The sequence below is a fragment of the Melozone crissalis genome, unplaced genomic scaffold (assembly GCF_028551555.1).
Source record: "Melozone crissalis strain CALT ecotype California unplaced genomic scaffold, PUWL_Pcris_2 ptg000017l_1, whole genome shotgun sequence".
Taxonomy (NCBI): Eukaryota; Metazoa; Chordata; class Aves; order Passeriformes; family Passerellidae; genus Melozone; species Melozone crissalis.
Genome location: NW_026535795.1, coordinates 2,756,335 through 2,776,752, shown reverse-complemented (window position 1 = coordinate 2,776,752; position 20,418 = coordinate 2,756,335). Strand labels below are relative to the sequence as shown.

Genomic DNA, 20,418 nt, shown 5'->3' with positions numbered 1-20,418 from the left:
GAAATTCCATTTTAGAAAAACAACCCCCAACTTATTTTAAGCAAAAAACCAGAAGGAAAGTGATGGCCCGAAAACCCTGGGACGAGATCCCATCTGCCCCTGCTGCCTCTGGAGCTGCACCAGCATGGCAGCACCTCCCACCCTCTGCAGCACGCAGTGTGAGGAAGCAGCTGGCACCAGCCCACGGGGTTCTGTGAGCTCAGAACCCCCCAGGTGCCTCGGGACACGCAGAGCAGGGCAGTGTGGGACACGCTGCAGGGTGGTGGCAGCCCCTGATGCTCCTGTCACAGCCCACCCTGGCACACTGGAGGAGGGTGAAGCCCAGCATGGGCAGACCAGGTGGGCTGGGAAATACCCCCTTCAGGCAGCCAAGCAAACATGGTACCGTACAGCATCGAATAATCTTAAAAGTTAAAATAGTTTATTGCTGTCTTTGTAGAAATGCACTTACATCGCCTGTTCTCTTCCTTTATTTGGCTGTTGGATTACAGGCATAAAAAGGTTACATTTACCCATTTGTTCAGTGACATAACACCTTTGTCTCTACTGCTCCACTCATGATATTCTCCTAAACCTTGCTGGCCAACAGCCCCAAATCTCTTTTACATAAATACTGTAAATGTCTCCATAGGTTGCAGCATTGTAACAAAAGATCTACCAAAGTAGACAAAATGCTCAGTATTCTTGGTTGGTTTTTTGCATTTAAAAATATACCTAAATTTGAGATAATCTTAACAGAGTAACAATTACAATAAGAAAATAGTACAGTGCGTTGACTAAAGGAATATTCTGCTCTCCTTCAAGCCAATATTCCCTTTTGCATGTTGAAGTGATTCAGCAATTACTTAAGAACTTTTACCTACATACAATAATTTAGTAAAATGAGAATTAAACAAGGCAGATACTTACTACTATTCTTCTGTCTGCAATTCACAGCTCATGCGAATAAAATCGCAATAAATATTAAAAAATAGTTTTTCTTTTGTTTTTTTTTTCTGTAAGGCATCTCTGAGTATTACAAAGTTTTTGTACAACCAAAAAATAAGATTGCTTTTTTTCCATGTTCTCCAAGTACCTCTGTACCTCACCAGTAAATAAGAGGATTGTAGGCTGGATGAGGAAGGAAGGGGGCAGAAAGAAGACCACAGGTGATGGAAGCAGACTGCCATGTGTGCAAGAATCTGTCGTTTTCCTGTGAAACATTTCAGCCGCTTTTAGAACATCTTCAAGACAGTATCTGTCCAGATTGAAGGAAAAAAAAAAAGGGGGAAAAAAACAAACTTACCAGAAGTCCACTTTCATAAGCACAATCAGACTGCAAGGATTCGGGGGTTCGCCCTCAACACTATAAATAGCTTAGGCATCAATATGCACCTACATACGGGGGAATAAAGGGACGGGGTGATTTTTTTTTTTTTTTTGTGAGCGTTTGTTTTGTCTCTTTTATAATTTTTTTGTCGTTTTGCTGTCCTAGTGGTATCCTTGCAGGGCGGGAGATTGTCCGGGAGGCCGGGCGGGCCCTCACTGCATGCGGTCGGGCTGCAGCTGCTGCGGCTGGTACTGCACGAAGGCGGCGGCGGGCGCCGCGGGCGTGCCGGCGCTGAGGGGCGGCTGCACCGTGCCCGTGGTGTAGCCGTAGCCCACGAAGCCGGCGGCGGGGGAGGCAGCGTAGGGGTACTGGTCGTAGGCAGCTGTGGTGTACTGGGAGTAGGCTTGGCTGGCGGCCGTGTAGTCGATGTAGGGAGACGTGATGGACTGCACGGGGGTGGGGATCACCACGCTGGGCTGGATGATGGCTTGGGGGTAAACATAGTGAGGCGTGAGTCTGTGGAGGGAAAGGGAGAGAGTCAGCGAGGGGCTGGGGTGGGCACAGCCCCGCTTCCCCTCAGATTCATGTGCGCCAGCCGTGGAAACGGTGCTGCCCAGCAGTGCTGCCCTCGAGCGAGGGGATGAGAAGCAAACACTCCCAGACCTGAGGGTAGTGCAAGGTGAAGCATGGGCTGCTACAATACACACACCCTGGTCCCCACAGCTTGTAATCCAGGCTGCTGAAATCCAAAATAAGCTCCCCGGAAGGCCGTGACACAGCCTCCGGCTCACCTCATTTCCTCGGCCTGTCCCTGCCAGCCTTTCTGCCTCCTGAATTGTCCATCCAAACTTGGGTGAGGGTCCTGAGCACCCACAGCCCCTGGGGGACACCTCAGCAGCAGGGACAGCGTGTCACCCTCCATATGTCCCACCAGGGATGGCCACTGACCCCAGGCCCTCCAGCCTGCCAGGTGTTATCAGTTACTACACACTTACACCATGTTTCCACAACACTGCGTGTTTAGGGAATGCTACAGGGTGTTTGTTGTAAAACACGAGATATTAATGCTGCTTTCCTTCCCCCTGTAGCTGGCAGGGCGGTGACACTCCTGTGTCCATGAGCTGTCACATCTGCCCCTGGCATCTCCGCTGCCCTTTCCGTGAGGGCCCGAAAGTGCAGCTTCTCCCAGGCTGCCCCTGCCCTGAGGAGCTGTGCTGCTGAGAGCAACCCAACAATGCCACACTCAATTAAAGTCCATAGATGGAGGGATCCTGGAGGTGATTAATGCAGGAGTGCCTACTAATTTGTTAGAAACTGCTAATGAGAAGGAAAGGGGAGGGGGGAAAAAAGCATAGAAATGAAAGGGCTGTATTTTCCAAAGGGCTCATGTCAAGTCAGGTCTCAAACAAGGCCAAAACTGTGCAAACCTGAAGGTTTAGGTACATCCACACAAACAGCCATGGGCCAGGAAAAAATGGGGAATTTATGTGGCCTGAAGAGTGTGGGAGGGTGACACATCTGGGGTTTGTTTAAGAAATAGGGGGTGCAGGCTATCACCAGCAAATGGACCAGTGCCAGTGGAAGATCAGAGCCACCCTGGGGAGAAGGTTCTGCCTGCTGACCCGCATGAGGCAAAGCCATCCCCTAAAAGCTTGTGCCACTCTATCTCCAAACCCAACTCATTTTGGCCAATAAAAAAATCCCCAAGGCAAAACTCTGCAGAGAGATTATGCAGATTCAAATATTTTGGGGATTTTTGTGTGGATGTGTGTGACAGCACATTTTCAAACACAACCACTTTTAAAAGCCTCCCACAGGCCCTTCACAAGGCACAGGGCTGTACGTGGTTACCCTCATTCCATCTGAGCACCCTAAATCTCAGCCACCACCTGCAGTGTGCTGGGGTCCACGTGGGGCTGGTCCCTCCTACCCAGCACCTACAGGGCTGTTCCCACTTGCTTTACAACCAGCACTGGATGGTTTAATCTGCTCTTCAGACAGGAGAGAGGCTTCCCACAAACAAGGGCTCATCTGAACGAGTTTTCTCTCCTTTTCCCACTCCCATATGCAGTTTGTTTTTGCTTCAGACAATTTGCATGACAAGAGAATGACTGCTCTCCTCTCCTCTCCTCTCCCCACACAGCAACACTGCCTCTGAAATCAGGCTCCTTCCATATGCCCAGGGAGGATGGATGGTGGTGAGCAGCACCTCAACCTTGGATTCAGTGCAAGACCTTCTTCTGAGGCCACCAGACACCCCTGGACAGCAAGAGGGACCTCACAGTCCTCCAGCCCATAAGCACACCATCCCCAGCATCACCCTGTGGGTAACAAGAATGAGATGAGGCAGCAGAAATGCACAGAATCCCTTTTTGTTCAGCTCTGATCTAAACTGGGGCCAGCAGAGCTGAATCAGAGCTGGAGCTCAGGCACCAGCTCAGCCCAAGGGCACTCCATGTCACACACTCACACCAGGCAGTGGCAGCCACCTCTTGGAGGAGCAGGGCTCAGTCCCACACAGAGGTTCCTCTGGCTGTCACTGGGGGATTTTCTCTTTCATTTTAAGTAACTCAGAGGTGCAGTGCTGCTCCTGGGCCTGCCCATGGTTATTGCTCCAGCCCTGGTGGATCAGCCAACATCCTGCATCCCAGACTGGGATGGATGCTCTGGCTGCTCCTCACTTCTCCCTGTCACCAGGCTTCCTGGTACTCCAGGGCCCAACAAAGTTAAAATCACTCCACAAATGCAACAAAAAATGCACCATCCACTAAAAACCACCCGGTGGCAGGAGCAGAGGAGGGGCCTGCACTTTTCCTGCCCACAGGAATTCCACCTGTGCTCGCCAAACAACCAGGAGAGCCCTGACAATCCAGCAGAGCATCACCCTGCCTGAGCAGCTCTTCCACGTCCCTTGCTGCCACCCAACTGCTCTCCTGAGCTGGCACAGCCCATGTGGGGGCCGTGGTGCCATCGGGGTGAGTGGCCATCCCCAGCTCATCCCAACACACGCTGCACTGTTGGCTTTGCTTTCACACACAGAGCTCCTCGGTGGGCTCAGAGACAGCAAATCTGCAACATCCTGCACTGCATTTTTCCTTCAGTAAGGAAAACCTCCAGCTTTTCAGTGCTACTTGGAATAAAAAGCACCATTAGCTTGGAAGGCAGAATGTGCTCCTGGACCCTGCTCTCAGAAATCCACCCCACCAGCCCAGGGCATACACAAGCACACATCACTCACAATAGCTGTACTGCACTAAAAAACCACACTCAGCAACTCCAAGAGCTGCTTCTAAAGGGAATGTCTATGTAAAAGGGAAGGTTCTCTTGGTCTGTAGGATTTCAGTAATTCAGCTAGAAATTTCAATCAAGGTATTATGCAATTTGGCCTTCTGAATTAGGTGGACAGATGGTAATTCATCAATCAAAATAAACACACAACTCAAAGTAAGGTCACTTTGATGACTTGCAGCTACAAACAAAACAAACCAGTGCAGGAGGATGAAGTTCTCTGCTGGCTACATTTAGCATCCACAGAAAATCCTAAAGTATTTCCCCCTCTTCCATTATTCCAGAACACGATTTTTCAGGAGATAATTTTTTTTAAAAAGAAAGCTGTTCTGGAGTTCTCTTTCTAGAAAACAGCAAACTCTAATCTGAATTTCTACAGGATGAGTCACATCTGTGTTTTAAGATGCCTTTCCCTTCCTCCCTCCCTTGCAGTTCTCCTCCATCCCCCACGATGGGCCCTGCCAGCCAGGAGAGAACTTCATCAAAAACACACACGGTGTGATTATGAAACACCAACCAAGTGCTCAGCCGTGGCCACCACACACCAAAGTCACCCTGTGAACAGCAGATGGACGAGATGCTGCTGGCACCACCACGAGCCACGGGCACAGGCACCCAACACAAGGAGCAGGGTCAAACCTCAGAGGCAGGGTCAAAGCCCAGAGGCAGCAGTGGCACAGGAGGGACAGCAGGCACTTGGCAGGGCCCTCGTGGTGCCAGCCCATGCCCCTGACCATGTGGCACCGTGCCCCAGCAGCCAGAACTGAACCAGAACAGGGATGGTTACAGAGCCACTGGCACAGGGACACAGGCTCTGTCCTGCTTTGGTGGGGGACACAACAAAAGGGGCCCCGTTGAGGTGCAGGCCTGGGTGGAGATGTTCAAACATGTCAGGGAGGCACCCATGACCCCAGGCAGATGAAAAAGTCCCTTTCAAAAGCTGCCACCACCTAGCAGCAGGGCAGGGCTGGCTGGGGGACAGCAAGGAAAAAGGGACAAGTCAGGAGGAAATGTGTCCCACTTCTCTCCCCAAACACCGGGGAAGAGGAACAAGCTCTCATCATCTCAGAGACACTTCATGTATTTGACTATTTTGTATCAGATTTACACCTAAAATGTGCTTTAGCTGCACCTTCTCAGGACTTCCTACACATGAGCCATGAGCTGTTCCTGCAAGCTGCTCCTGCATGCTGCATGAAGTTGGGAGAGCAATAAGGTGGGAGTTCCTGACCCCTTGATCTCTGCCAGCCCTGCTGGGAGCTGGTTTAGTCAGCTCTGAAGAGGTGGAGACAGCTGCACCCCTCTGTCAGGAGGGACACGGCATCACACAAACATTTGGGAAACAAGGAGGGGCACAGGGCTCTTGGCAGCCCCACAGAGATCAGCACACAAATGCCACCACCACGACCAGCCTTTTATTCCTTGAAGAATAAAAGAAACAGAGCCCTTTGTGTCTGCCAGTGAAGGCACAAATTCTGGCATTTGACCCCAGGAATTTGGCCTCCATTTCCACTAGAGCTGACCCATTGGCTGCCACAGGGACACCCACACTGCCACAGCACGTGATGGCAGGGGGTGCTGGGGGTGCTGCAGAGCCAGCTGAGCACAGCCCCTGCTGATGTGACACCTCCAGGCACTGCCTGCAGGGCACACCCACCCAAAGGTGCATTTTGACGTGGGCCCCTGAGTTTCAGGCTGCTCTGGGAAGCACACCCCACACTTGCACTGGCAGTGCCAGGGCACCACGGCACAGCTGGAGGTGCAGGCACACATCCTGCGTGATTCACACTCCAAGGAATCGTTCCTGGGGGACACTCCCAAGCCAGCAAGCACTCACCTCGAGGAGACACTCAGTAAACGTGTGTGGAGTGCAGGCAGGGCTGGCCACAGGTATCATACGGGCCCCAGCCACGGTGACAGGCTGTGGAAATGTGAGAAATTCAGGTGCTGTTCTCAGTGCAGACATGAGGAGGAGGCTGCAGGATGTCCCTGCCTGCCCACCAGGACTCCCACTCCAGGGGGGGATCACAGTTTATCACTAACACCTGCACAGATCAGGACATGGGTTGTGCCCTGATCACTCCACCATCCCTCACCATTCCCTGACAGAGCTGGGCTCTAACCACAACATGACAAAGCTCCGGCTCCTGAAGAGTCCCCACTAAAGCTGATTTAAAAATGCCCTGAAATGTCAACAGCTTCTGCCTCATCAGCCAGCTATCCCAGCCAGCTCAAAGTCACACAGGGATGAACTCTGCAGCTCCATGGGATTTATCATCACCTGCTGCAATACGACACAAACACAAAATAGCAAAGCAGTCAAGGCAATTCCTGCTCCTCTTGTAACTGATTTGCCTGTCTGCCTTCTCCTCATCCTCCTCTGTCCCTCTGAGGAGATGCACACAGCAGCCTGTGCAGACAGGTACAGGACTGAGCTTCCTGCTTCCCTGCTGGGAGCAGATGTCACCACACCAGTGGCAATCAAGGCATGACATGCCACAACAGACTGTCCCAGACTGCATCAGTGGGGGGAAAAAACAGAAAGAAGTAAAAAAAGGCTGCAGACCAAAGAGGGGAGTACACCTCCCAAAGATCTAATACTTTTTCTCAGTTCAACCAAGAGTCTGAGATCAACATGCTGAGCTCCACCATGAGTTACAGCCAGGCTCAACAGCTTTATCCTCTGCATCTTGCTTCCCCCACACCCAAAGGAAGAAGGAAAAAAAAAAAAAACAACCCATGATCCTACACAAAGGCATGCTGGGCCAGACCAAAAATAGTTTTGGAGAGAAGCAGGCTGAAAAACACTCAGGTAGCAGGAGATAACATCTGCCTGAAACACAAGCCATCTGGCACCAAGGAAAAAGCCACATGGAAGTTTATCCACAACTGGTCAGCTCTCCAGAGAAGGAAAAACCCCTCCCCTTTCCAGTTATCAGCACAGCCAAACCAGAAATTAACTGTCAGAAGAAGCAGGGACTGTTTCACACCAGTGCATGACAGGAACCTGAGTCCTTCAACATCCTTGTGTAGGATGGTAGGGAAAACCAGGGTCTCCAACAGATCAACCCAGGAAGCCCGAGAATTCTGCCTTTAACTGAGCTCTCCGATTTTCTTCTGCAATTTAGAGAAAATCGATGGCAGAAACATCTCTAGAGTCTTCTGAAGTACCTGACAAGTTTTGGAATAACACACATTAGTGACTACTTTCAACTGGTTCCATTTTTAACAGACTTTCCTTCTTTACACGTGATCCCTTCCACTGACCTTAAATTAAAACCATCCACTCATTTGACTTATCTAAACCCCTCTCTTGGAGATGAAGTGTTTTGAAGTAGACTGTTCAGCTACAGAAAAAGCAATGAAATATCTCTTTTTGATAAAAGAAGGCCTGCACTTGATAAAACAAGTAAGTAATTTCTCAGTCAAGAAAGAAATTCCATTTTAAGAGTTTGTGATCTCAGCTACCAGTTGTGCCTTTGTGGCAGGAGAACATTTGAGACATCTCAATCCAATCCATCCACACCTTCCTGCAAGCTGGAATCATGGGGGATGCCTGGATCTAGCAGGGTTTTTCCAGTCTCTAATGCTTTGGCCAGGGCAGCTCAGCTCTGACAGAGGAGAGCTAAAATGCTCAAAGCTGGTGACAGGGAAATTGCAGGGGACAGCACAACTCTGTTTACAGCACTAGGAGACTGAGAAACAGGAGACTGAGTTTTAACTCCGAGGTCCAGGACTTTTCATCTTTTGTGATCATGGAGTATATTTAGCTCTGGTATGTAGCTTGCTCCCATCCGTGGGGAACAAGTTCTTCATAAAAGTCGTATTTAGAAGTGACCCGGTGTCCTTGCTACCAAATTATCAGCACAACAACTGTCTGGTTCCCTGGCTGGTGCCCTCAGCGCCAGGGCAGGGTGCCCAGGGCTGCATTCATCATTCCAATTACTGGGCATGTGCTTAATACTACGAGTTGGGGCCCATATGCCAGCAGCTGCTCAAAGGAAACATGAGATCAAGCACAAGCTGAGCTGCTCTGGAAATTCAGACGTGTGCATCAATCTGCCACATTGGGACTCTGTGGCACCAGCCACAGCAACACAGGTGGGTTTTGGATCTGCTACTCCCCAGCTCCTGCACCAACGGGGAAGGACTCAGGCTGCTGAGGAGGATGAAGAGGAAATCCACCAGAAGCAATGGAATCACAGAGAAGATGGCACAACTCAAGCCATGTGCTGCAAAGACAAAGCTAGAGCCAGCTCAGGCTGTCTCTGCATCACACACAAGCCCATGCCCTGACTGCCCAGGAATGGCTCAGATCCTTCACCCAGAGCCTGTCCCTTGCAACAGGTCTGAGCTCACATCATTCATATAGCCAGTGTGAGGTCACTATATCAGACCATGCTTTTGTATTGTTTTACAGGCAGAACATGAGCAAATTCTGCCCCAACCCCAAAAAACAGGCACACCAAACCCTTGGGCCTGACACCAGCGTTTGGCATCTTGAAGTAGATGTTCAAGAAAATTCTCAAGGCTGTCTGAGCTGCTTATAAATACATGCTTATGCTTAAAAAAAACCTAAATAAAATAACTAAAAAAATAAGAAAGGGATTTCTTCCTGACTGGCAAGCATTTGGTCTGAACAGCAGTCACCATGCATGAGAACCAGCAGCTGAAGCCGTTTGGAAAATGGATTTGGACATTTCTTAGGAAATGCCCCCTTTCCCCCCCAAGCTTTCATGTTCCTGGCACAGGCCAACACCAGGTGCTGGGTGCTCCATCCCCATGAGCCTGGCAGAGCGGGATGGGATCCTGCAGCCTCCAGCTCTGGGCAAGTGGGCAGTGGGAAGCTGGAGCAGGGGGATGCCAGCTGACAGAGGCTGGGCACAGCACGTGCCCCTTTTATAAGCATAACCACAGAAAAGATGAAAGTTTGTTGCCTTTTATTTTTAACCCAATAGAGAAATTTTAAGGATAAACAGCTGCAAGGGAGGCTGGGCTGACACAAAGAGAGACTTTCTTCACTTCCTAACTGCAGCAGCATCAACGCGTGAAATTTTAAACTCAAAGGGATTTAACTCTTTCTGATGTTGCTGAGGCCAAATGTGGGCCAGAGGCAGGGGGCCACCAAAACAAGTAACTACACATGGATGGGGTCTCTGGAGCAATGACATCCAACGTGCAGCTATGGAAAAAGCTGGATCCTGCCACAAGAGACAGCTTTATGTTTGCAAGAGCTCAGTCACTTACTCAGCCACTGGTAGATCTCCCACACAGATAGCTCCTTCGCTGAGGCACAGCCACAGGAATGCATCTGCCATATGCTGTGTCCAGAGCAGCAAGCACACAGGAGAACCAGGGAATCCCCACTCCCTGCACAGACTCAAACCTGCCTCCCCCTCCAGAGTCCCAGAGGAGGGAGCCACGAGGTGGGACCAAGCAGCTCTGCCACATCACCTGATCACATGAAGCAAGGCAGCTGCAGGGACACGCTGGCACTGCCAGGTGCCTCCAAGCAAAGCACAGTCTGCAAGCCCCAGGCTGAGCCCCAGGCCCAATGCTGCTTCCCTAAACTCAGCAGCCGGATCTCCAAGTCACAGACAGATCCTTTGCCTTGCATTACTGTTAAGATCTCTGGTTACAACAGGCTAGAAACTTCTTTTCCAAACAGGATTTACTACTGACTCCGTGCTGTCTGCTGCGCAAGTGCCTCCCCTGCCAGGACAGCAGGAGGAAGGAGAGAGGCTCCTCGTGGTTTCTCTTTCTGTTCCGCATAGCCCTGGCAATATTTACAGCTGCATTGAGGTGTCTGGGGCTGGGGGGGGAAGCCTTCAGTCTATAAATAATCCTCTCTGGTGTTTGGGTAATTTTCATAGTTTCCATTCATTTCAGGTTTCACCAAAACCTGCTTGATAGCTGGGACATGAGTGGCTGCTTGCTCTTCGTTAACTGCCCAGGAGTTAACGGTTCTTCATTCATTCCTGCCCTGCCAAGCCCAGCTCGCTCACCAAACACCCTGTGCCCCATGACAATCATCTTTTGGAAACCACAATGCCAACCCCCGGGCACAAACACTTTGCAGAGGCAGGAACTGCAGGAGGGAGAGCCCGGCAACATCTCACACCAGGGGCAAAGCAGCCGAGCCACTGAGCTCCCTTTGGGAAAGGTCAGGATCCACCCGGCGTGGCGCAAACAGACAGCAGCAATTCAGTGACAGAGCCTGACAAACTCCTCATCTACCACTGAGGGCCAAGGAAATTGTGGGTCCAAGGGAATGCAGGAGTGGAGCTTGGAGGCTCTTAATTTTGTTGGTCTACTGAGGAGACAAAGAGGGAACTGGCAGCCAAGCTCTGCTGCTCGACCGAGCACCTGAGGCTTTGCTCAGAAGCCACAGAGCAGCCCCAGTTGTGGTGCTCAGGTAAACACATTCTGCAAAACCCACATTTCCAGTGATTCTGCTGCAGCAATGGCTGAATTCAATTAAATTCTTGTTTACTGATGCTTGCAAATAATGATATATAATCCCCTGCCTCCAGCCCTCCATTCTCCTGGTTCCTGTCTCTTGGCAACTGATAAATAATTTATAATGTTCTCCACTGTATGTGCTAACTGCAGCTCTGCTGGTTTAATGATGAAACCAATGCCTAAGAACTGCAACAGGAACTGTCTAGATCACAAGGAACATGTAATCAGTCGATCCCACACTCCTCTGGATGTGAAACCAAAAGCAAACTGTTGGAAAAAAAAAATGTTTTCAAGAGCTGCGGCTGCAGGGTAGGAAGGGCACCCAGAAAACTGCAGATAATCTGCGAGGTGCTCCTGCCAAAAAGAGGAGTTTTAACGGGCTTCACCACTTTGCTCTTCTCTGCTCCCATGCATGGCAGGACTCGCCAGAGGCTGCTTTTATTGGCAACTTCTCTCCTGCACTGCCATGCAAAAGCCTCTGGGTTTGCATCTCAAGGTGCTGCTGCTTTGGGGGCTGTGAAAGCTCTTGCAGCCCCCAGGCTAGGAGAACTATTAAAAAGCAGCATTTGGTCTATGCAGACTGATGTGGCTGTTGCCCTGAACAAGGGGAGACTCTTCCTTTCATGGCAGATGTTTCTCAAGGCCTTCAGCTGTAAGTGCTTGCGAGAAGCAGCGTTTGAACCCCACACAGCACACGTACACGGGGCGTGCACTATTGTGGCAACACAGCCTCTCACATCCAGAAACTCAGAGGAATGAGATTACCCAGGCCAGTTGGCAATTGCGGCCATAAGGGCAGAGGAATGAAAGTTTTATTGTTAGCAGATTTCTTTTTTCTTAAAAAAAAAAAAAACAAGGAAAAAGAAAAAAACACCCCAAAAAAAAGGAGCGGGGAGCAGGGAAGGGATGAAGTATTGCTGTTGACAAAGGCCAAAATCCCATCTATTTATATTAGAGTCACACAAAAACCACACCAGGGCAGTGCTCAAAAGCACTCATTTAAAAAATGCACCTACTTTCTTAATGCTCTTAGAAAATAATAATAAAAAACCTTATCAATATTCACTTTCTGAAATGGTGTAAAAAAAGAGCTGCATCAATCATTAAACAGTTAAATGAGGGCAGTATGACAGTCACTATTGTTCTCGTGAAGCACACTTGTCTTTTGCCGAGCAGCTGCCAGATCCTATTAGATGTATAAAAAGAGGACTTTTCTAACCGAGTAGGGATGGTATAAGCTATTGAAAACAGCAGACAAAAGCCCACTTTTGCAGACTATTCAAGCCTTGTATAACATCTGTCCAAAATCAATTTTTGACCTAATGTTACTTTCATTAAGTAACAGACTTTGTTTCCAATGCAATTTGTTTTCTAGGATAAAACTGTATCCTAAGCGTTATTACGTGGGAAATGGCACAGAGGAAGCAGAGGATCTTATTTGAGAAACATGAGAACAGAATTTGCTTAATTGTTTTGACACCTTAAGTACTATAATAGAGAAACTATTTTCCATTTATTTGAATTCCTGTGAATTCTTCAAGTTGGCAAAACAGCGAGCAATGCACTGGGTTTATTATGACTAAGATTTACTGAGGATAAAGAAGGATCTTTGGGAATTACATTAAAGCTGACAAATGCACAAAACTTCTGAAATCTCCACCAGAAATAAAGTACTCTGAACATTAACAACAGCTGTTGAAATTGTCCGCTCCTGATGGCGAAGGCTTTTTTCACACATTTTAAATAATGGGGAAGTTGATTTGTGAATCTGATCTCAAACAGACCGTTAGGAAACATTTCCACTTACCCAAAGGGTCTTTGAATGAAGGCTGGATGTAGCTGCTGCACACCTATGGTAAAACCTAAAAAAAAAGTTCAGAAAAAAAAAGAAATATTAATGAATGGCATCCATTGTACCATTCAACTGGTAACACACAGGCAGAATTACAGCACACGTCTTTGCATTTGATCTGCTATGCATGTGAGCAAATTCAGAGCCCCATTTAGAAACAAGTTAAATTTAACATGCATATGCGATATGCACGAGGAGCAGATGGGAATTCATGATGAAAGCCCAGTGTGAACGTGCTGCTATGGAACAGACAATGGGGTATAAAGCCTTATTTTACACACTGGGTACTGCAGTCATTAAACCAAAGGCAGAAATGACAAAGTGGATCTTGCAGTTAATTCTCATGTAACAAAGAGGTTAACGGGCAAACAGATCTGCCGTGGAAGGAAACAGCTTTAACACAGTTATGTGAACTTTGGTGAGTAACATTAGGGCAGCAGGGCTGAATAAGAAGATACAGCAGAGAGGTAACTGGACCATGCAGTGTCCCCAGCCAACAATCAGAACTATGGTGGACAGATAAATGTGCATCATCAGATCAGATGATTCCAGCCCGAGGAACTTGTTTCCTTGTCTTACAAGTTATTCTAATACAGAGAGATGCGATCTCCTGGATGCCTCACCAGTTTGAATACTCCTTGGTTTTGCTCCCAAATACGCCAGGTTGACATTTGCTTTCCTGCCGTCAATGATGGGGTTTGGGTCTTTGCAAGCTCTTTCAGCAGCAGCTCTGTCTGCCATGGTCACCTGGAATCGAGCACAGCCTTGTTTGTAGCAACAGCGCTTTGTAAACACTCCAGCAACAGGCACTAAAGTGGAGTTTATTTATTGTTCTATTTTGAATCGGGAGCCGAACTCCCTTCGTGCAGCCTCGCTTGCACGGCGAGACGGGAAGGGCTGCTGGGACTCGATGGAAAAGCGGGCGCTCCCCCCGCTCGGTTTCCCCGCTGGGCCGGTGCCAGCTGCTTTCCCCTGCCCTTCCACCTCCTCCCGAGCCTTTTTTAAGAAGCTGGTGGAGCCCTTCCCAAAACCCCCAGCTCAGAGGAGCTCAGGGCAGCTGCGGGCGGGATGCGGGGACCCGCACGGACAGCGGGAGGGGGGAGCAGGTGCTGAACGAACGGCACGGCCCCAGACAACACGGGGGGCTCCTCCCGGGCCCCAGCCCAGCCTTTGTCCCGACCCAGCCCCTCGCTCCCGCAGCGGCACAGGCTCCGCGGCAGCCACGGGACGGGCGGCGGCTCCGCAGCGCCCGGCACCGGGGGGTCCGCCCGGCCACACCGGGACTTTGTCCGGGAGTCTGTCCGGCCGCACCGGGACTTTGTCACCGCACCGGCGGGCTCGGCAGCCCGGGGCTCGCTGCCGGCCCGTTCCCCGGGGCAGCGCGGGCAGCGCCCGTCCCGCCGCGGAGCGGAGCAGAGCGGAGCGGCACTTACAAAGCCGTATCCTCGGGATTTGCCGGTCTGCCGGTCCGTGATCACCACCGCCTCCTCGATGTCCCCGAAGACCTCGAAGTACTTCCTGAGGGAGGAGTCGGTGGTGTGGTAGGGCAGCCCCCCGACGAAGATCTTGGTGAAGGTGGTGTCCTTCTGCACGGTGTGCATGGTGCCGGCAGCGGCCGGCCCCGGCCGGCATCCACCCCGAGCAGAGCCGCGCCCCCCCGAGCCCCCCGCGGCGGCCGAAGGCAGCGGAGCGGCGGCGGCTCCCGGGCCCTACAGCCGCCTCATGGCCGCGCCTGCAGCCGAGCGCGGCCCCGCCGAGCCCGCCGGTGCCGGTGAGTAGCGGCCGCCCCGCCGCCGCCGCCGCCTTTGTAGGGCCGCGCGGCCCCGCCCCGCCGGCGCGCAGGGGCGCTCGGGGCGCGTAGTCCGGCCCCGCCCGGGGGTCCCCGCGCCCCGCCCTGCCGAGCCCCCGGCCCGCACCGAGCCCGGCAGCGCCGCACACACCGGGAATCATCCCCACGGCCGGACCCTCGGGCCGGGCCCCGCGCTCGCTGCAGCTCCCGGCGGGGCCGGGCAGCGGGGCCGGGCGGGCGCGGGCAGCGCTCCCGCCAAAGGTCCCGCCTGGGCAGCGCTGTCCCGCAGCCCTGCCCGCTGCTGTTGCACAACCGCCGCAACGGCGAGCGCCCGGTCCCCGGCAGGGGACAAAGCCGTGGGCAGCTGGCAGCCCTTGTGGCACGCGGTGGAAGCAGGGCGGGAGGAAGGGATGGTGTTGGACGGAATCGCCAGGGAGAAACAGCCAGGGAGGGGTCGAGGAGTGAGCAAAGGTTCGGAGCTATCTCTCTCAAGCAGGTGCTTAAGCCTCCTGCTGCTCCACTGGGCACCTGGATATGCACCTGTGCAGCCTCTCTGGGGGCAGGGATGCACCGTTCCCATTTCCACTGGTAGTCAGCAGTGGGGCTCTCCCCCGTCCTCCTTTTGCATTTTGTTCCATGAAAGGACAGGCAGCTCCAGCCACTGACCTGACCTGCAGGTTTCTGCTCTGACCTGCCGTTCAAACCTGGGAGAATTGTTACTATAGCACAGCCCCATATTTGCTGCATGTAGCCCTTGGTCCATAACTGCAGGAAAACAAAAGCTGAAAACCCAACCCACCACTGGGGAACTCAATGGTGGGGTGCTTGCAACGCTTTAATTCCTCCTCTCCAGCATCAGTTGGAGTTTGGGGTGTGGGACAGGATCACAAAAATCATTATTTGTTCATACTTTCCATCACCCAGAATCTCAAGAACTGCCCCTCTGCCTTACGTTTATCATTTCTCAGAGAAAGAGATTTTTTGCAACATGATAAATGCAGAGATAACATCTTAGGAAAAAAAAAAAAAAAGCAAGCCAGTGAAGTTCTAAATCATCATCATCATCTACTTTGGCTTCTATACAGCAGGTTCAGACTCTGCAGACACTTTTTTGTTAGAGACCCCACAGAGAAAAGCCAGTTATTTCAAGAGAAAGGAATGCATTAATGTCTGCACTCCATAGTTATTCATTAATATTTTTCTTGCACTGCTTCCATAGTTCTAAACACCCTATGCTTCATAAAAGAGAGAGGAAAAAAAAAAAAAAGCCAAGGAAAGCCATTAAGCTTTCAGTCCTGAACCACCAGACTCCAAGACTAGGGTGCATTTCCTTTGATTACTGTGGAAGAAAGATGGAGCTGGGCCAGCAGCACCCAACATCACTGAAAAACTGACATCAAATGGATGGTCCATGGAGCCTTTGCGTCTTGTGACTCTGTATCTGGTCCATCCAAACAGCCTGGAACACACCTTTGGGGCCAGGCTGCAGCCAGGGGCTGGGGCCTCTCCACCCCCTGTCACCCCTTGTGTCTGCATGACTTCCACCACAAACTGCACATCAGCTGCTTCCTGGGCTGCCCGAGCTAATGACAGCCCCGCTGGCGTTCAGGCACTGTCCTTTACAGAGCTTCATTCTGCTCCAAATGATGGCAGAGATTCAAACCATCCAACCAGACTCTGGCTCCTCTGCAGGGCAGGCAGGGCTGGCAGCGCTCTCCAGAGACACCAGCAGCATCTCTGTTCTCCATGCTTGTGCTTGTCAGGGGGGGAAAAACAGCACAGGCTTTTTCTTCTTCAAACATGAACCCACATCTCTCGAAGGAGAAATCCCAGCTCCTCTTCTTCCCTGGAGGCAGGAGCAGGAGTTTCCTACAGAAAGGAGAAAGGAGCTCAGGCTCAACCTGTGCTCAGTGAGCAGCACAAATCCCCAGTAGCAGCCTCAGTTCTGCCACATCCTGGAAAGCAGGAGGGGAAATGAAATCTCCTGTCTCATGCTGCAGCTATTGCAAACACAGGCTCTAATGAGCTGTTACCACAAACACAGCAGGAAAGGGAAGAGAAAATGAGTAAGGATAACTTTATGGAAGTTAATGAGTTTGCTTTTATTTTTTCCACCTCGTTCTTGTGAAAAGCACTCATCCTCCTCAAAACACCTACAGATAAAATCCAGCCATCAGATTAAAGTTGCAGGAGTTTGGCAAAGCCATTTTGCTCTTATCTCCCCATGCTTTTACTGCAACAATAGGAGTACCTGAGAAAAGGAGGATATATTTCAACTTTCTTTGAGTTATCTCACAGATAACTCCTGGAAAGGCAAACATATCTCAAAGTATAAATCTGCCTTGGAGAAGGCAGGACATTGCTTAGCACAAATCCAAGAGGAGACTGCAAGCAAGAAGGAGAACACAGACCTGGTATAAGCTATTGTAGGGTTCATCTAGTTCTTTGTTGTTATTAAGAAATAAAACTACACAAGTCAGTCAGTGAGGAGGCTGGGAGAAAAGTCATGTTTTGCTGTGGGTGTACAACCATCCACATCCTTAATGTACAGGACTTGTATTGCAAATCCAGAGCATCCTATTCTCATTCAGATTGGGAAGATTAATTTTATTATAATACAGCATAGTTAAGAGGACTCACTGGGTTTTTACTTACATGTTAATACATTCCTCAAGGCTTAAGCAAAATTGATATACAAAGGCTCCTTCTGGTGGACTTCAGCAGCGTTATCCAAGAGGTGGAATGGAAGAGCTGCAGATCACCAAACCAATGTGCTGGATTCCACTGACAATCCTAGAGGAGGTGGCACTGCAAGACCATCCAGGTACAGAACCAAATAGAAATGGTCCCTGCCTAAAGGATAAAAACCAAATTATAGCAGGAAGTTATACCTTTGGGAGCACAAGAGCAGGACAGAGGTGGGGAAAGAGCAGCAGGGAAAATGTTCCCTGTTCCTTGGCCTCTGCAAAGCCCCAGAGTCCCTTCTGTTCTTGTCCCTCCCTTGGCAGTGAAGCTCTGTGCTGCTCTCCTGTAGACTTGTCTGAGCATTTTCCTTCCTCCCCCCAGTGTCTTTGGGAAAATTGATTTGAGACAACCCAGGTCTGACCTGCAAGCCATTGAAGAACCTGCCTCATTTCTTAGCAAACTGATGAGCTTTATTTTTAAAATGGAGCTCCAAAATGCTGTGGAGCTCTGACCTTTTTCAGTTCCTGCTGCTGTTTAGCCAAGACTTCATTGCTGTAGGGCAGTGCCTTCGGGTTTTGCCATGGATACCCGCTTATTGCAACAACAGCACATGAAACATCCCCGTAGAAGCTCCACAGTTAAATAAGTTAACTGGAGAGCAAGGCACTTACTGTGGGAACTGTTTGGTTTGTTGGTTTTGCTAATGCTCAGTCTGGATGCTGGCCACCAGCGAGGCTGTGAGCAGGGAGATCTTGAGGGAGCTGCATCCAGTGGCGTTTGCTTTAGGTTTTCGCAGGGAATTCTGCATCTGGGCCCTCTGTCTCAGATTTTTTGGTTTGGTGCCCTGAGCACACCATAACAGTTGCTTAACCCAGAGCTGCTGCTGCAACAAGAATTGAAAAATGAAAATCATTCTTCTTTGGGCCACTTGTAACAAAATAGTTGAGCAGAGGGGGTTCCCAATCAGGGCTGCTCTTTGGCTTTGGTTTCTGTAGGAATCCTCCAGAGTATTTCCTGTTCTGAATGTTCCAGAGCTGGGCATGCTGAGTGAACTCTGTTTCCTTTTGCTGGCTGCACTGGTTACACAGAAGCAGATCATCAGCTCTAGTGGGCATCTAGAGTGACCTGATTTATTATTCCAGTAACCTGCATTTAAAAAAAAAAAAATATGGCTATGGGCATTGGTAACTCTGGGACTGAGAGAACACAAATGGACACCTCACTCAATTCTGCTGGACCACAAGCATGTGTTAAAGTGTGGCTAAAGGAAATGTCATTAAAAATCTAATTCTACTTCCTCAAACTTTCCTGCCCTCCCATTTGATGTCCCTTCAGAAAATGAAAATTGCATATCTGTGCCATGACAAAGGACAAACAGAATCATGGTAATTGCAAACAAGATTCCTGAAAAAGAAGAAGGCTTGGAGGAATATTGCAGAGCTCATAACTGCTTGGAGGATCTTGCCACAGGAAGTGCACTGCAAGCCTTGGATATAAGTCTAGATGAAAATAAAGGCATAAAATATGGCCAAGGAAACTAAGAGGCTGTGCCATCACATTGCTCATACTCTGCACTGCCAGCAGGGAGAATGTCTGATATTCAGGAATCTTGTGCTTTGCTCTTTGTGCCGCCATCACCATTTCCCAGGAGTTTCTCAGAGCACAGCTTGGCACTTTTCCTTCCCCATGCCCTTGTGTGTCAGGGGAGGATGAAGCACCTGTTTGGAGCAGGAGGGACCAGGTCAGCAAGGAGAGGTGCTTCAGTGGAGCCTGTGGTGGGGCAGATGTGCTGCAGCCACCATGAGTGGGCACACCTGCATTTCTTGGTGCTTTTTACTCTACCCTTGGGACATTTCTCCTCCACCATCTCCAGTTCTCTGTTTATGCAGGTCCAGCTCCTGGGAGCTGTGTGTACAGACCCAGCCCTGGCAAAACACTCTGGGGAGCTGGAATGACACTGGGCTGGGGATTGTCACAGTGTGACAGCAGGGAGCTGGGCTGGCTCTCTGAGCAATCAAAATACTGCCCTTGATTAGGATGGTGCCTTGTTTGCTGGCATTGCTGGCATCTCTGCCAAATAGTTTTGTCATCATCACTATTGTAATGTCTTGGCCTAGAGCAATGGTAACCCTTGCCTTTCCTGTGACTTGGGCATGATCTCTCTTTAACCTCTTAGAGAATGACCAATGAAAAGTGCAGATGTTCATATTGCAGCTAAATTATGCAACAAATCCAGGAAACCCTTCACTAGCTGGTCTTAGTTTCTTCTTTACTTCATAGAAGGCAGGAAGGGGATGATAAAGGGTTAGAAGCAGAAAAGGAACAGGGCAAAGCAAACAGCTCATGGTGGTTTCTGGGACAGAAGATTCTCTCCAGATTTTCTACCACATCTCCATTGGCAGTAAGCACTGGGGAGCAAGAGCTGTGAGACAGATCCAGGAAACATTTTCCTGCTATGACAGCATCTAGATCTCAGCAGAAATATGCTAAATAAATATGTAGGCTAAAATACTGCCTATTTCTCCATGGTTTGGTGATGTCATGGAGGAAGAGTCTCTGTATTCCCAAATCTGCAAGGCAGGGCACTGGGAGAAGAGACAGAAGCATTAGGAGATGAAACCACTTGTTATCACCTGCTAAACACAACCTCCAATAATGATTCTGTTCCTTCCCTGAACCCCTGTACAGAAACTCTGTCTCTCTTTAATGGAAATATTGTCCCATCTCTCTCAGGCTGGGATTTAATCATCACAAGGGTTTTCCTCCCACAAAAAGTTTTTTAGAAAAAAACATTCCATTTGAGTCAAACATGCAAACTACATCTCAAAATAGTTAAACAAATATTTTTGCTATTTCGCTTTTATGTTGTACTTGGGGAAAATATTAATTGTAACTTCATACTTCTGAAGTTTGAAAACCATAAAACTACATTTTAAAATGAACAAGAAATCATTTAATATTCTTTAAAGGAAGGAAGCAGAAAAAGTAAGGCCTTTTGAAACAGCATTAATAATTATATTTTTTGCAAGTATT

At 49.7% G+C, this 20,418-nt stretch overlaps 1 protein-coding gene across 1 annotated transcript; it reads right to left on the bottom strand.

The window, feature by feature from the left end:
* Positions 1 to 399: 399 nt before the first annotated feature.
* RBM38 (RNA binding motif protein 38) lies at positions 400 to 14,574 on the bottom strand. The gene is made up of 4 exons (XM_054274802.1): positions 14,345 to 14,574; positions 13,535 to 13,658; positions 12,867 to 12,921; positions 400 to 1,825 (listed from the first exon to the last, which is right to left on the bottom strand). Exons 1-4 carry the CDS (start codon positions 14,510 to 14,512, stop codon positions 1,522 to 1,524), a joined length of 651 nt encoding a protein of 216 aa, XP_054130777.1. The 5' UTR covers positions 14,513 to 14,574; the 3' UTR covers positions 400 to 1,521.
* Between the last annotated feature and the right edge of the window lie 5,844 nt (positions 14,575 to 20,418).